At 38.9% G+C, this 18,143-nt stretch overlaps 1 protein-coding gene across 1 annotated transcript in view; it reads left to right on the forward strand.

Moving 5' to 3' along the window:
• Window positions 1–18,143, forward strand: part of DCHS2 (dachsous cadherin-related 2) — a 269,651-nt gene that overhangs the window by 121,481 nt on the left and 130,027 nt on the right. The window contains exon 3 of the mRNA XM_050791988.1: window positions 3,708–3,939. Within this exon, the coding sequence (XP_050647945.1) occupies window positions 3,708–3,939 (232 nt within the window). The remainder of the gene's footprint in view (window positions 1–3,707; window positions 3,940–18,143) is intronic.

The raw sequence follows: 18,143 nt of genomic DNA on the forward strand, positions 1-18,143 counted from the left end.
AATAGTAGAAAATGTTCCCTACCTGCTGACTGCCCTAGGTGACCCTCCTGCCTCCGATATTATATGCTTTCGAGCTTGGAGCTTTCCGAAACTGCTTTCATCTTTTACAGTATAACCTGAGGGAATTGGGTTTCCTACTATAATCCTCACAATTAAATGCTTAAAATGAAATAAAAATGCCACATGAATCATTGGTCAAAAAGAAAGGATAAGACAACATTAAGATATATTCATGCATGAAATTTATGGGATGTATTAGCTACCTATTGCTGTATAACAAATTATTCCTGAAGCTAGCAGCTTAAAATAGCAAACATTTATTATCTTATATAGTTTCTCAGGGCCAGGAACCTGCAAGTGGCTTTGCTGGGTGGTTCTGATTCAGTCTCTTATGAGGTTGCATTATCAAAACAGTTTCCATCAGCTAGACAGAAGTTTAGCTACACAGCACTGGGAAGCACACACTCTAAGCGGATGGAGAAAATGAGTTTAGATCAGCTTTTCCCGCACTGTGTTCTGTGGGAAACTGGTTTCCCAAAATGTTTCTTCAAAAGAGCATTCTGGAGCCTAAAAAGAGTGGGGAACACCTCGGAACTCACTCCCTCTAGAAATGTACATACAAAAGGCTCTGTGAGAAGTTTTGAGGCAAAGAATGCATCCACTCAACTTGGTGAATTCAGCATTTTCCCACCTTTTTGTCTAAGGAACTTCTTTATTTTTTTGTTAGGATATATCTCTTCTTCCCTACCCCAGATGCCTCTTGTCATTTCATTAAGGAAAGCAATAGTTGTCCCATGTGGGTGTTTAAGAAGACATTAGAATTCTGTCCTTTTACATTTTATTTTTCTGATATTTATAATATAAATAATACATTAGCACAGTAAATATATATATAGTTTATTAACAGATAAACTATATATATATTAAGAATATGCACACCACATTTTATACTGATGGAGTCTACTGCTGTGTAGAATAAATCTGTCCTCCTTAGCACTTAAATCAGGTGAGAGGAATCTGACTGCCCAGCCTCTGCCACTACAAGCTCAGCCCTCCCTAACCCCACTAGTGTGCTTACCCTACTGGCAACAAAAATGTATTGTTGGCCAGGCACGGTGGCTCACATCTGTAATCCTAGCACTTTGGGAGGCCAAGGCGGGTGGATCACCTGAGGTCGGGAGTTTGAGACCAGTCGGACCAACATGAGGAAACTCCATCTGTACTAAAAATACAAAATTAGCTGGGTGTGGTGGCGCATGCCTGTAATCCCAGCTACTCAGGAGGCTGAGGCAGGAGAAACCCTTGAACCTGGGAGGGAGAGGTTGTGGTGAGCCGATATTGCGCCATTGCACTCCAGCCTGGGCAACAAGAGAGAAACTCTGTCTCAAAAAAAAAAAAAAAATATTGTTCAGTGACAATACGTTTTCCACTTTATGCATCTAACACTTGTTTATTTTTTATAGCATTGCCTGATTTAGGATTTTTGTTCTTAAATATCTTAAGCTGGGGCAATATTCATGTCTTCATATTTTCCCCACTTTTTCATTATTTCTCTTACCTCAACCCTAAGTGACTTCTTGAACTTGAGGAGAGATAAAGAAGAAAGAGGAAAGGGAAAGGAAAAGGGAAAGCAAAACTGAGATGCAAGGCAGTTTGGAGCAGCAGCAGGGTCTGGCAGAGGTGAAGGAATATTTTCTATAAGCTTCTCACCAGTCTGCAGTCCCCTCTTACTATGTCGAACCTGGAGACATACAGGTTACTTACGGTGGCTGCAGATGTAGGGCCACCCTGCATTTTAAACATAAAGGCCAGATGGATGAACTTGCACTGTTCTTTGTGGACTCATAACCAGCCCCATTTCTCCTGTTCTAACTGATACCCGGCATGGCTCTGGCACTTTATTCAACTCAGAACATGGAAAATCAGACTATTTCTAAATTATTTCCCCATCCTTTTTTAGTCCTCAAAGCCTGGAGTACAAGGGACCTCAGAGCTCAGAGCTAAGAGCGGAAGAGTCATTTCTGGGTTTGTCTTACCTTCCTCCCAATCTTCATTCTTGGCCTACCCCGCTCCCTGTCAACAAGTGCTTCCTCTCTGTCTGCATGGCAGCAGTTCTCCCTTTGTCTCTTGCCAAATCTTCTTCCTCCTTGTCCTTTTTTCCTCCTTGCTCTGTGCCTCCCTGCCAGAGTAGAAAAAGGAAACAAAAAAGATGAGGAGGGGGAGGACGCATGAGTGAGAAAACCCAGGCTGTTGTGACTTACCAAGGATTTTTGTCAAAGATGAAAGTGTCAACATGTACCAGATAGAAACGGAAAATGTGCTTTAAAGTAGGAACATGTGTTTTACTTTAGAAAAGTAAAAATTGCAGAGGATTATTTTCTTCTATTTCATTTGCTCTCTTTCTCCTTGATTTTAGATGGAGGCAACACAAAATAAGCAGTATGGGATTCATTTCTCACTACTTTAGGTGCTGTATTTCCTTCTAAAACTTGAAAAATCCAGAATTCCCAAACAAATCTGGCCCCCAGGATCTGGGATGAGTACCTGCACTGCTCCTGTCCTCCTTCAGGCCCCATCCACTCTGGACTTGATTCAAACAGCCTCGTCCTGCCCATTCTCCTTCCTTCCACTCTGCTGCTCTTCAGTCTGTTCTGAACACTGCGGCTAGAGCAGTGTTAACATCTCAGTGAAATCAGGTCACTCTTGTGCTCAAAGCCCTCCTGTGTGGAAGAACCATGTCCTTCCAGAGACCTGCAGAGGTCCCTGGGACTCACTCCTGCCTCTCTGACCTCAGCCCTTCCTGCTTCCTTGCTGTGGCTGAGCAGGCCTGAGAGGCACACGCCGTTCCTGCCTCAGTGCCTTTGGCTCTGCTCTTTCCTCTGCCTGTTACTTTTTCCTTTCTGGTACCTGAAGTCTAGCTGCCTCATGTGGGTTGGTCTGCACACCAATGGTACCTTCCTAGTGAGGGCTTCACCCGGGCACCCCCCCCCACCCCAGCCCAGGCTCCCTCACACCATCTTCTTAGGACTTACCAACATTCATTTAAAAATTATCTTAGGGATAAAAGTGATTTTGATTTCTTTTTGGACATCAGGAAAACTCTCCTTGAATATATTTGGCCTCTATTCTGAAATTTTTGCCTCACAGCTGCTCTAAGTGGAAATCTCATTCCGTGCTTAAGAAGGGCAGATCACGAGGTCAGGAGATCGAGACCATCCTGGCTAACATGGTGAAACCCCATCTCTACTAAAAAATACAAAAAAAAAAACTAGCCAGGCAAGGTGGCAGGTGCCTGTAGTCCCAGCTACTCAGGAGGCTGAGGCAGGAGAATGGCGTAAACCCGGGAGGCGGAGCTTGCAGTGAGCTGAGATCCGGCCACTGCACTCCAGCCTGGGCGACAGAGTGAGACTCCATCTCAAAAAAAAAAAAAAAAAAAAGAATCAGCAGTGAAGTATACATACCATGCTATTACCTATGAATTCATACATCAAGGTTGGAAATAAAATGAATTTATAGATGTGTTTGTGGGTGTGTATGTGTGCGTGTGTGGTTTGTATATATATATATACATACACATATACATATACACACCCCCCTACATATTCAAATTCTGTTGTTTCAAGACTATTCTAGGGCCATTGTCAAATATTCTACATCCCAGTGTTCAACAAAAACCCATTTGTAATCACTGCTCATTCATCCACCAGGGTGGGCTAAGTGCCCAAGCCTTTGTTCGTGTGGACCTGGAGGACGTGAATGATAATCATCCTGTGTTTAACCCATCAACCTATGTGACAAGCATCAGTGGTGAGACCCAGCCAGGCACCGAGATCATCAATGTTCTTGCCACTGACCGGGACTCTGGGATATATGGGACAGTGGCTTATGAGCTTATTCCAGGAGATGTGTCGTCCCTTTTTAGCATTGACTCCACCACAGGTACGTGATCTTGGAGTGGTTTTCATCCTTTGGCTATAAAGTTTCTGCTTAACCACTTAACAGCCAGAAAATTAGAAAAAGTGACATTTTTTCAATAATGGGAGTGTTGCAGGACTCACTTTACCTTCTAGCAGGCACTGAAGTATACTGAAAAGGGCTGAGGCTTTGTAGTGGATTAGACCAGACCTGGATCTCAGTCCCAGCTTTGCCTACTACTGATCTTGTGGTCTTTATTGGCCTCAGTGTCCTTACCTTAAAAGTAGTGTTGGCCTGGTGTGGTGACTCACGCCTGTAATCCCAGCACTTTCGGGGGCCAAGGTGGGTGGATCACAAGGTCAGGAGTTCAAGACTAGCCTGGCCAAGATGGTGAAACCCTGTCTCTACTTAAAAAAAAAACAAAAATTAGCCAGACGTGGTGGCGCACGCCTGTAATCTCAGCTACTCGGGAGGCTGAGGCAGAGAATTGCTTACACCTGGGAAACAGAGGTTGCAGTGAGCTGAGATCACGCCACTGCACTCCAGCCTGGGTGACAGAGAGAGACTCCGACTTAAAAAAAAAAAAAAAAAAAAAAAAAAAAGGTAGTGTTATCTGAGCTCTGTGGCTGACTCCTGTAATCCTAGCTACTTGGAAGGCTGAGATGGGAGGATGGCTCAAGGCCAGGAGTTTGAGGCTGCAGTGAGCTATGAAGCTATGATGAGGCCACTGTCCTCCAGCCTGAGTGACAGAGCAAAACCTTGTCTCCAAAAAAAAAAAAAAACAAAAAAAAAAAAAGTAGCACTGATAATACCTATGTTTCGAAGTTTTTGTGAGAGAACTAAAGGCAGTAATTTATGTAGAAACAGTTGGCCAGTATTTACCTTGCAAATGTTAATTTCCCTTTATTTGTATGATCATGCCATCTGAGGGTGACTGAGCCTCATTTTGATGTATTAATAGCTAAGATTAGTGCAAAGACATTTGTACAGGCTTCCAAAGTAGATCCTTTTCTTTGTACTAGGTCTGGCATTCCCTTAGTCTCTTTGGGTTTTAGTTTCCTTGTTTTTAAAATGACACCTAAAGCTCCTTTTAGTTCTCTACAACGGTAATTGCATATCTGCCAAGGAAGCCTAGTGGGCAAGCTGTCTTTTTAGAAATAATGAATATTTAAGAAGTTACCTTCCATTTTCTATTCATTAGCTTGAATAGAATTTTGTTGCTAAGAAAATAATGGTTTAAATATTTGATTATAAGAACATTAAAAAATTTCAAATATATAATATGACATTACAATACCTTTGAGATACTTAGAGATACTCTGGTCCAAAAATGAGGCTGCAAAAAAACAAAAAAAAAGAATTGTTTTCTTTTGCATTTTTCCACCTGATCCAAACAATGGGTAGAATGTGTTTCTATTGTAATGATAATGATAATGTCAGATGCTACACTAGACATTTTCTGTATATTGTCTTATTGGATCTTCACAACATGCTTTGTAATAGCCATATACAGTAGAAAAAATGATAGTTTACACAGGAAATCTAACGTGCTTTGTGAGTGTGCCCTCTCACGCAGCCCCATTAGGTCGAGAGCCGCTGCTTCTGCCTGAAAACTGTGCTTTGTCTGGCTTGTGCAACTGGCCAGGGATTAGTTGTTTATACTGGCAGTCTTTGTGAGGCAAAACTTCCCTTGCTCAAAATAATACACTGATGTGGCCCCTTTAACATTTCAAAGATCAGAAGAAAATACTTTTGTGGGAAATTAGTCTGTTTAATCTCAGCTTTTTCAAAATTCATCTTAACTGAGGACTTAACTGCCCATCACATCGTCAGGCCCTCTAAGGCACTAGCATTGCCAAAAATATATAGGTCAGCCAGTAATCAGGCCACAGGATCTAAAAGCGTTTAACAGATCGTTTTAAAAAGACATTCACACAGTCATCATTCAGTTTCCCCTGGAAGATCTGGAAGAATGAGCTATACCATATTCTGTTTTTAGAAGAGATCTCTCTTGCTGTCCTGGCCGAAGCCAGACTCATGCTTCCCTTCCTGGCAGCGACCATAGCACAAATGCCATTGTTAATCGTGGAAAACGCTCTGTGTGGGTCATTATCTTAGGGAACTTTCATGGAATTTTATTTTTAAGCAAAGACCAAATTTATATGGAAATAGCCTTGAGTTGTTATTGTTGGCCGTTTTATACCCGTGTATTTAGATTGAAGACATTTCTCAGTCAAATAGTGCTTGGAATTTGGTCGCACTTAATCACAACTCATGAGAAATTCATGAGGCCTGGTAGTGCTTTACTTTAACCTTTAGAAGAGAATGAAAAAACATCGTGACTAGCTATGGGAAAAAGTTGTCCGGTGAACAGGCTGCCCCCAAGTTGAATGGCTGAGTTCTGAAAGTTCATCTGTTGGTTGACAGCAACTGAAAACACGTTGTATATAATTATGGCATACAAGGTGATGTTCTGATGTGTGTATATTGTGAAGTGATTAAACCAAGCTAGTTAACATATCTATCACCTCTCACACTTAGAACTTTTTGTGGTGAGAATATTTAAGATCTACTCTCTTAGCAGCTTTCAAGTATAGAATATATTATTATTAATACATTATTATTAATTCTGTAAAATAGATCTTCAGAACTTAATCCTGTCTAACTGGACCTTTGTACCCTTTGGCCAATATCTCCAATTACCCCAGCCCTTGTCAACCACCATTCTACTCTCTGTTTCTATGAGTTCGATATTTCTAAATGCCACATGTAAAAGTGAGATCATGCAGTATTTGTCTTTCTGTGCCTGGCTTATTTATTTAGCATAATATCCTTGAGGTTCATCCATTATTGTCACAAATGATAGGCTGTCCTGTTTTAAGGCTGAATAGTACTCTATTGTATATATATACCACATTTTCATTGTCCATTTATCTATGGATGGACACTTTGGTTGATTCTATATCTTGGCTATTGTGAATAATGCTGCAGTGAACATACTAGTGCAAATATATCTTTGACATACTGACTGTTTTTTTCCTTTGGATATGTACCAGAAGTAGACTTTCTGGGTCATATTTTAGTTCTATTTTTAATTTTTAAAGGAGCCTCCATACTTTTTTCCGTAATGACTGTAACACATTTTCTATACAAGGATGTTCTCAAAGAATAGAACAAGAAGCAGTATTAGAATACACAGTTGACGCTTGAACAATGCAGAGGGTAGATATGCTGACCCGCCACATAGTTGAAAATCTGTGCATAACTTCTGACTCCCGCAAAACTTAACTGCTAATAGCCTATTACTGACTGCAAGCCTTACCCATAACATAAATAGTGGGTTAACACGTATTTTGTGTGTTTTATGTATTTTATACTGTGTTCTTACAATAAAATTAGCTAGAGATGGGAAGTTGCTATTAAGGAAATCATCAAGAAGAGAAAACATATTTACTATTCATTAAGTAAAGGTCTTCATCCTCATCATCTTCGTGTTGAGATGGCTGAGGAGGAAGAGGAAGGGGAAGGGTTGGTCTTTCGGTCTCGTGGGTGGCGGAGGTGGTAGAGACAGAGGAAGTGAAAGGGCAGGCAGGAGAGGCAGGCATACTTGTAACTGTTATTGAAAAGTATCCGTGTCTAAGTGGACTCACGCAGTTCAAACCCATGTTGTTCAAGGCTCAATTGTAGTCTTCTTCTGGATATTTTCTTCAAGGAACCTACATAAAGCTAGACTTTCTTACTTCCATCATACGGCTGGTCTCTACAGAGGCTGCCAATGTAAACACAGTCCTAAGAAAGTGCCCATACCATATATTTGTGAAATAAATGAATAAATAACATCTAGAAATATTTACAAAGTAACTTAAATCCTTCCTACAGCCTCCTAAAAATTGCATGGGAATTTCATTGATATATGGAGCAAAACTTTATTTAAAATCCTCTTTCTGAATCACAACATGGTAAGTGACTCTATGGCCTATCCCCACGTTTCCTCAAAACTTTCCCTAGACTTTCTCTCCAGCCTACCTGTGGTGGCACTTTACTTTTTCTCACCTCCCTTTGTCTCCGGATTTATTCTATTATCTTCCAAAATAACTCCCTGCCCTTGACAATGGAAATTGTTCAAGCCAGTCTCAACACCTTTTAACTTTCCTTCTTCCTTTTTATCCTAAGTTCTTGTGTAGGCAGGTTGAGATGTTGTATCATATGAGAAGAATATTGAGAATTGATGAGCCCATTTATACATTGCTACTTCTTCCTGAATTACTATAGAATTCTCTCTTAGAGATATTCATTTGCACACTGGTTCATTCGTTCTTTCATTTTGATGCTTTCTCTATCAGACATGCTATTTTATAAACTTACATGCTTTCTGTTATAGGCTTGTGTTTTCCTGAAGACAAAAGATTTCTCATTGATCTGTTATGCCACAACCAAGACTCATGCATTAAAAATAGAGCTCTTTGACTTACTGTGTTCATCTGGTATGAAAAATGTTTTGGAGAAAACTAGAAGGGGGTGTGACGATGTCATGGTTGTTTTCTCTTGTGGGTTTATCTTCCTGTTCTGTTTCTGGTTTTCTGGGTTTGTTGTTGGTTCAAAGAACATTTTTGTAAAATGTGTTTAGGCGCCAGGAGAGAGATACTGAGTTGAGCCTTCATTTCTCTTATTCTTAGTTCACTGGCTTTCTTTGATGTGGGCACAAGGCAGACCACACTGTTTTGAGTTTTAAAGGGAAGAAACACAAGAGGCATATTTATTAATAGCTCTTTTTTCATGTATTTTTAATCCCATTTTGTGAATTATATGTAGATTTCTTCCTCCATTGTTTGAAGTGCTCTCTTTAGTAACATGAAAAGAGCAGTTCTTTACCTTTGGGGTTTGTCCTATGTATTCTGTAGTTTTACACTGGAAGAAACTACTTTTTTTTAAAACTTTTATTTTAGATTAGGGGACACATGTGCAGGTTAAGTTACCTGGGTATATTGCATAATGCTAAGGTTTGAGGTTTGAGGAATTCAGATCATTTTAAGGCAACAGATAGGTTTCAAGCTTTTGTGTTGGTCGTTTGTTGTCATCCCAAGCTATCTCTTTTATTCAGGCAATCTTTGGTTAAATCTTGTGGTTTATCTCTTTTTTTAAATAGAAGCATGTTAATGATATAAATGCAAATCAATAAAAGTCATAAAGAAAATGTAGCCTATCTATTCAAGGAATAAATGGAAGCCAGTTCATCTATTTGATACATATTTATTCAGTGTTTATGATGCGGCAGGCCGTGTTCTAGGTGTTTGGGATACATCAGTGAATAAAACAGACAAGAATCCCTGCTCCTGTGGCACTTACAGCAACAAGTTTATGCTGCTTAGCCTTTGTCTGTTCTATGTTTAGTTGTGGTGTACACAAAATCCAAGTTTAGCACTACAGAAAAACAACTAATTAAAAGGATATCAAACTGCCAGACAAGGGCAGCTGTGCCTCAGTGTTTAGTTGTAATCTTTTGTTTGTATGGTGTGGGTAGATTTTAACATAGACTGTAAGTAATGCAGTACAGACTTGTTTTCTGTATTTCAAGGGCAGATTCTTTTCCAATGTTAGTTTTATGCTCAGATTTTATACCATATAATGATTCTTGTAATTCTTCATGAATGCCACCTTCCTACATTTAACATTGAACATTCTGGTGTATGGTTAATAAATTAATACCACACCTCATTTCATAAAGGATGTGAGCCTGTTCCTGCCAAATAAATGATGACTTTCTCTTATTTGCAAGACAGAGTCTAAAATTAATCATGAGCACCTAATCGGTGTATGTCACTTTCATAGGAAACAAAAGCATGTTAGAGAATTTCTTTGTTAGCTTTTCTAGTACCAGATCACAGACTCATAAAGATGGAAAGAACCTTAAAATAAGCTTCTTCATTTAGTGGAGGAAGAAATTGAGGCTGGAAGGGGTTTGGTGACTTATCTAAAGGTACACTGTTGGTGATGGTGGAATTGGACTTGAATCTCATTCTAAACCTGTGATCTGTTCCTGTGCTGCTCTGTCTTAGTTAATAATACTTTTCAGTGTCTTTTCCACATGTAGTATTGCCTATTAAGTGTTACATTAATTACATGGGATAAACAAGGCAAATATTTTTATGTTCATCTGCAGATTAAGAGACTGAAGACTCTAAAAGTCTTAGTGACTTACTCAAAGACACAGTAGTAAATCTGACACTTGAATTTACTTCTTGCACTTCCATTTCAAGGCTTATTTCATTATTATGACTTAAAAAAACATGGAAGATGAAGCTAAGATAAATATAGGTTCTATCGATTCAACTAAATAAGATATAAAAGTGATCTCTCATTGTGACAGGAATTTCTTTATGAGACTACCTAAACACCAATTATCTGTTGAATTTTACTCACTCTTTCCAATTGAGTGGACTTTTCCAAAACAGGTACAGAATTTTGAAAAATTCTCAATATGAGATAGAATTTCAAATCCATTCTAGTTTTTTCAGCCAATACTACTTAGTCACTAAGATTTGTGTGCAAAATAAATAGCACGATGCAATCTATTTGGTGAATAAGTTTTTATATTCTCACAAACTGAATATGGGACAGACGTCATAAATATCTACAACTAATAAGAAATTGGTATTGATATCTGGTAGTTTTTGGGTTGTATCTGTTTGTGAGACAACCTCACTTATAAACTCCATATCTGTTGAAAGTCATGTTTTTGTGCTTATTTTTGTTCTTAACTGTTTCATAGGTTACAATTTTAGTAATGAATAATTTTAGTAATGATTTACTGATTATTTTCTAATTATGAGTTGCTATCTTGGTTAAAAATTCTATTTTTCCAGGATATTTCATTCTGAAAGTCAGTATTGCTTAGTTAGTGGAAGAGAATGATTATATACATACATATATATCTTTAAGTTCGCTTAGTACTGCATCTGTTCAAAAAATTTTTTCATTACAACAGTTTCCCCTGTTTAAATAAAAAGTGACAAGATGAAGAGCATAGACAAACATTATATATTATAATTGCCATGTATAAATCCAAGCAGTCATTAAAATAGAAAATAACCAGTGCTCTGTGAATTAATTAACGACATTTTTTAAAGTTAATGTTGGTCCCTGCACTGGTGGTTAATTACCATTTGCAAGTGTCATGAAAATGTGAGCTAAATAATCACTGTGCTTTAAAGTATTAAAATATAGTGTCATAAATTTTACTCTGACCAATATATAGGCAAAGAGCTATTCATTTTATTTATGATTTTATTATTTATGATTTTATTATTTATTATTAATAAATAACATGAATTATTATGATATACACATACATTACACATATGCATATTTATATATAGTAAACAATTAATTAAAAATATGGGGGTTACATGTTTTCTGGCCCCTCAACTTCTAATAGAGAGCTTAGTTTATTTAAGAATGTTGGATTCAGGCTGGTCAGGGTGGCTCATGCCTGTAGTCCCAGCACTTTGGGAGGCGGAGGCAGGCGGATCACGAGGTCAGGAAATCGAGACCATCCTAGCTAACACGGTGAAACCCCGTCTCTACTAAAAATACAAAAAAATCAGCCCGGCGTGGTGGCGGGCGCCTGTAGTCCCAACTACTCGGGAGACTGAGGCAGGAGAATGACGTGAACCTGGGAGGCGGAGCTTACAGTGAGCTGAAATGGTGCCACTGTACTCTAGCCTGGGTGACAGAGCGAGACTCTGTCTCAAAAAAAAAAAAAAAAAAAAAGAATGTTGGATTCAAATATGCAATTACTAGTCAGTTATACTCAATAAAGTTGAAAAAATAATGTTAGATTCGAGTAAATGGATTTTCTAGCTCCTCTTTATATATAAATGTTTAAAAAAGTGAATGTTTGAAATATTCAGCATATATAATGTAGAACAACCAGCTTTATCCTAATACTTCCCTTCTCTTCTAAGTGATGAGTGTTCATTCAAAGAAATTTAATGAACCTAGATGTGCATGCCTAACATTTGCCTCTCTTTGTCCCACTTTTCTTAGACTTATAAGCCACTCTTTGGGTCAGCACATTTTTCAAAGATATTTTTGTATTTCAAGTACAATTAAGTTTGTAGGCCATAGAGTCACTGTATCATGAAGGTGCCGGTATTTGTCTTTCATGAAAAAGAAATGCTAAGGGCAAACTTTATGTATTGATTACGGTAACTTCTGCAAGTAGTGTAGGGCTTCCAAAGAGATTGCTGGAAAATCTAAAACAGCCAGGCAAGGGAGCGTGAATAAGATGGAACTTGAGCACAACCTTGCAGGATAGCTCAGATTTAGATAAGCAAGTTGGGGAAGAATAGATAGATTCCAGAGAGGCAAACAACATACATGAAGATGGAAATTATTAAGCATTTGTAATGAGAAAAGAAAATATAAGTTTGGACCAAGAAACTAAGATATATACAAATTCTACATTACACAAAGATACTAGACTTTATGCAAGATTTACAAAGGAGATCCATCTTGTCAATAGTATAAAAGTTATATAATGGTATAAAGGTTGATAATCTGGAGAGAGCTGCTGTTGATTTGTGGGTACCAGGATGGGGTACCTGCACCTTACCAACTACTCAGAGAACTTACTATGTGTCCCCTGCAGTCTGCTGCCTAACTATAGGCTCATGTCTGATTCTCACCTGAGAAATCTGAAGAAAGGAATGACTGACAGAATAAAGGAGAAGTTTCTGAAGTGGAGACACACCACATTCCAGGAGTTTGTAGGTGCAAAGAGTATTAGTTTTTTCTTCTGAATATGGATCATTTGTGAGGGAGAGCTAGTACAGAGTTGCTTTTAGGTCCTGTCCAGAAAGGGCCATACTGCAAGTCATCAGCAACCATCTGGGGCCAGTGGCATGGGCAGTAAGAAAAATTTACCAGGACAGTTGTAGGTAAAGAAAGGCAGGATTATTCAAGAAAGTATGAAAATACATTGCAAGAGTACACTGGGCAGGTCAACAAGAAAAGAGCTGACTGTAAGGAGACAACAGCTTGCTGGGGATTTTATAAGATGGTGTTTGTGTGATGTGCTAAAGAGGGCTTTGTGCAGTACTGATAACACCAAGGTTTCAGTGAACTAACCTGCATTTTACTATCATCCAAGTGTCTAGTGATAGCTGGGCTCAGTAAGATTATGAGTTGTTTGCACAAGAGTGCTATGCGTCCTGGACCATGAAGAAAGGCAGACTCATACCTTACCTGCTTTTTCTTTTTGCTTTTACCTGCTCCTACCAGCCTAGCTCCTTTTCCCTAATTAGGAGTCTACAGTCCAGAGGTAGAAATGCTGAGTACTGTCAACTTTTCAGCAGACAAGAAAGTAATGAACAGTTTAAATAGAGATGATTTTACCTCTGCTAAGGCACTTCAAGTAAAGGTTAGCCTTCTCCAAAAAAGCCAGAGTCAGAAGCATTCACCGAAAAGGCCACGAAAACACCTATATGAGAAAGTGAGTTGTAAACAACTTCACAGGCCAAAGGTTTGTTGATGTTAGATTATTAGAGTAGTGCTTGTCAGGAAAGAACATTTCTGGCCCTCTCTCCTCCTTTTCTTCTCCTTTGCTTTAATCCTGGATGAGTCAGAGATTCAGTTTAACAAAATGATGAAGGAAGAAAACAACTACTAGATAAGGAAAGAGAGAAGCCAACTACTTCTGACCTGTAGCCTGCGCCCCTCCAAACTTAAAAGTAAGTTTAGAATTTGGATTATTATGTGGTCCTTTATATTTAATTTTAGTCATGCATTGCTCAAGGATGGGGATACCTTCTAAGAGATGCATCATTTGGTGATTTCATTGTGGTGTGAACATCAACAAGTGTACTTACATAAACCTAGATGGCATAGCCCAGTACACACCTAGGTTATATGGTATAGCCTATTGCTCCTAGGTTACGAACCTATATAGCATGTTACTGTATTGACTACTATAGGCAACTGTTTCACTATGGTAAGAATTTGTATATCTAAACATAGAAAAGGTAGAGAAAAAAGGCAATATTAAAGATTTAAAATGTTACACCTATATAGGGCACTGATCATGAATAAAGCTTGCAGAACTGGAAGGTGTTCTGGGTGAGACAGTGAGTGGTGAATGAATGTGAAGATGTAGGACATTACTGTACACTACTGTAAACTTTAGAAACCATACACTTAGGCTATATCAAATTTCTTTAAATTTTTTCTTCAAAAATGAATTAACCTCAGCTTACGATAACTTTTTAACTTTATAAACTTTAAATTTTTTTTTAAGTTTTTGACTTTTTTGTAGTAACACTTAGCTTGAAAGACAAACATGTTGTATAGCTGTACAACCATATTTTCTTTCTTTGTATCCTTATTGTATACGCTTTTCTCTGTTTTTAATTTGTTAAAAATTTTTAATTAAAAATGAGACACAAACACATACATTAGCCTAGGCCTACACAGGGTTGGGATCATGAATACCACTGTCTTTCACCTCCACATCTTGTCCCACTGGAAGGTCTTCAGAGCCAGTAACACACATGGAGCTGTCATCTCCTATGATAGCAATGCATTCTGAAATACCTCCTGAAGGACCTGCCTGTGGCTGTTCTACAATTAACTTGTTTTTTCAATCAGTAGAAAAGCACTCTAAAATAATAAAAAGTATAGTATAGTAAATACATAAACCAGTAATATGGCCATTTATTGTCATTATCAAGTATCATATACTTAATTATGTACTTATGTACATAAGCATGTGCCATACTTTTATACAACTGACGGTGCAGTAGGTATATTTACAACATAACCACAAGCACATGGGTAATGCATTACATTATGATGTTAGGACTGTTATGACATCGCTAAGTAACAGGAATTTTTTAGCTCCATTATAATCTTATGGGACCACCATCATAAGAGAGTGGGCTGTTGTTCACCAAAATATCATTATGTATGTGACAGTGTTACCGGAACGCTGGTCCTGTTCTAGACCCCAAGAGAGGGTTCTTGGACCTCACACAAGAACGAATTCAGGGTAAGTCCATAGAGTAAAGTGAAAGCAAGTTTATTAAGAAAGTAAAGGAATAAAAGGGTGGCTACTTCATAGGCAGAACAGCCCTGAGGGTGGCTGGTTGGATATTTTTAGTTATTTCTTAATTGTATGCCAAACAAGGCATGGATTTTTTTCTGAGTTTTCTGGGAAAGGGACGGGAAATTCTCCAAATCGAGGGTTTCTCTTCCTTTTAGACTATATAGAGTAACTTCCTGACGTGGCCATGGCGTTTGTAAACTCATAGTGCCGATGGGCGTGCCTCTTAGCATGCTAATGCATTATAATTAGCATATAATGAGCAGGGAGGATAACCGTAGGTTGCTTTCATTGCCTTCTTGGTCTTGGTGGGTTTTGGCCTGCTTCTTTATGGCATCCTGCTTAGCAGCAGGGTCTTTGTGACTGGCATCTTGTGCTGACCTCCTATCTCATCTTGTGACTAAGAATGCCTAACCTCCCGGGAATGCAGCCCAGTAGGTCTCAGCCTGGTTTTACCTCGCCCCTATTCAAGATGGAGTCACACTGGTTCAAGTGCTTCTAATATCAGTATTAAATTGAGACTGTTTCATCACTGAAAATAAGAATTTTAATTGGTTGATGGCAGCTGTGGAAGGCATGGGTGCTTCCTAAATCTTCTCTTAGGAGTAGGGGAAAAACAGCTAGCTGCACAACATACATTTAAATTTTTTTTTTTAAAAATCACTCTGTGATTGCCCGCCATGAGTTGTGCTTTGTTATCATACTTGCGGCATGCATTCATGACAGCAGGAGAGCAGCATGTCTGACAGAGAGAGTATGGACTACTGGATGATGGGAAGACACATTGAGTGGACTGGATTCTGAAGTTCAAAAGCATGACAGAGAAGTTTAAATTTGATTATTGCTGGAACTAAGGAATGATATGAAGATATTTAACATCGTTGTGATATGGTGAAAGTGATATTTAAGGAAAATTATTCTGGCAGCAGTGTCCTAGATGGATTGTAGGACTAGAACATTTGAATAGAAAAACTAGTTATAAAAATCCATGTGTAATGAGGGTTGTACTAAAGAGAAAGCAATAAAAACAGAGCAAAAGGAACTTAAGGATATTTTACAGGAAAAGAATATGAGTTGTAACTAATTGGATTTATTAATGAAAGGATGAGTCATACATAATTTCTTAATTTTAACTAAGGTGATTGATGATCCAGTTGACATGAAGTTGACAAATGCCTTAGAAGTGCCACCTAGGCTGGGCCCGGTGGCTCACGCCTGTAATCCCAGCACTTTGGGAGGCCAAGGTGGGTGGATCACGAGGTCAGGAGATCGAGACCATCCTGGCTAACATGGTGAAACCCGTCTCTACTGAAAATACAAAAAATTAGCCGGGCGTGGTGGTGGGCACCTGTAGTCCCAGCTACTCGGGAGACTGAGGCAGGAGAATGGCATGAACACGGGAGGCAGAGTTTGCAGTAAGCCAAGATCACACTACTGCACTCCAGCCTGGGCTACAGAGTGAGACTCCATCTCGGGAGAAAAAAAAAAAAAAGTGCCACCTAAAGTGCAGAACTGTAAATTCGATGAGAGGACAGGGGAAATAAAGTATTAACAACTCTTAAAACCATGAAAACATGAATATTTTGAAAGAAAGAGTACATAAAAATGATCTTCAAGCTGAGTGCAGTGGCTCACGCCTGTAATCTTAGCACTTTGGGAGGCTGAGGCAGGCGGATGGCTTGAGCCCAGGAATTCGAGGCCAGCCTGGGCAACATGGTGAAACCCTGTCTCCACTAAAAATACAATGTTAACTGGGTGTGGTGGCACACGCCTGTAGTCCCAGCTACTCTGGAGGCTGAGGTAGGAAGATTACTTGAGCCCAGGAGGCGGAGACTGCAGTGAGCTGAGATGGCACCACTGCACTCTAGCCTGGGTGACACAGTGAAATCCTGTCTGAAAAATAAAAACAATAATTAAAAAAAATGGTCTTCAGACTTTAGAGTATATAATAATTACTGGTGGAGCTTGTTACAAATGCAATTCCTAGATCCTTTCCCAAATCTAAAAATCAGAATGTCTGGGTAATCACCCAGGAAATTCTGTTTTTACAAGTAGCCAAAATGATTTTAATGCAGGTGGTCAGGAGATACCCTTTGAGACCCTCCAGGGAATAGAACAAACAGCGTAGTACTTCACTAGAGGAATGCTTAGAAGTCTGAGGAGGAGGAAGGACCATTGGAAAAGTCCAAGGGATTATTAGGGAAGGCAAAAAGAAAACTGTAATATTGCAAAAGGAAAGAGACAAAGAGCAAGGGGTCATCATGGCTCCGATAGATGATAGGAGTCAGGGAACACGAGGGTGGAGATGACCTCCAGTTGGCTGTCTCTCACTTTCACCCTGTCTGTATTCTTTTGTTTCAGGTGTGCTTCTTATACACAACATGTGGTTGGATTTATTTTGAAATCTACTCTGATAATGTTTGTCTTTTAACTAGAGCATTTTGTCTGTTTGTCTTTTCTGAAGTCTTTCCCCCTTTAAATCTGCCACTAGTTCTTGGTCTCACTCATGTTGACATATTTCCTCATTTTTTGTGTGATTTTTTTTTTTAATTGTGGGCTTGGATCTTTATCTAAGAGAATTCTTTGAATCCTTCGGTGAAGGTGGGTTTCTTTAGAAGGTATCTAGGTATTTGTGTTTCTTTTGTCCGAGTGTCCTAGAGACATACTTCCTCCTACCATTTTAATCTAAATTCTTGGCTTGAAATTTTTCACCTCATCCTATATTGTGAGTTCAGACTACAAACTGATGTGAGTGCTGGTTTTTAGTTAGGAATTCTCAAAGGAAACTTTTGCCACCTCTTATTTATCACTGAATTTCAAGCCAGACAATTTTCTTTGGAATCTACTGGGGATACAAGAGCTTACTTCTAGTTTACCCTTAAACTGAAACCTTTGTGGACCTAATTTTATTGGAGAAACTCTTGTGAGATTCTCCATCCCCAGTCTACTCCTACCCGCGAACGGCTCTGGTCTTGTCTTCTGGCCCTATGAGCTCCACAAGGTCAGTCAAAGGAAAGTTTAAGGTCACTAGGATTTTGCGAATGCCCTGAGGGCCAAAGCCAAATTCAATATGCTGCTGCTTCTCTAGGTTTCTGACATCACTTAAACTTTTTGCCTTCTTTATTGTCAA

The sequence above is a fragment of the Macaca thibetana genome, chromosome 5, assembly GCF_024542745.1.
Source record: "Macaca thibetana thibetana isolate TM-01 chromosome 5, ASM2454274v1, whole genome shotgun sequence".
NCBI classification, from domain to species: domain Eukaryota; kingdom Metazoa; phylum Chordata; class Mammalia; order Primates; family Cercopithecidae; genus Macaca; species Macaca thibetana.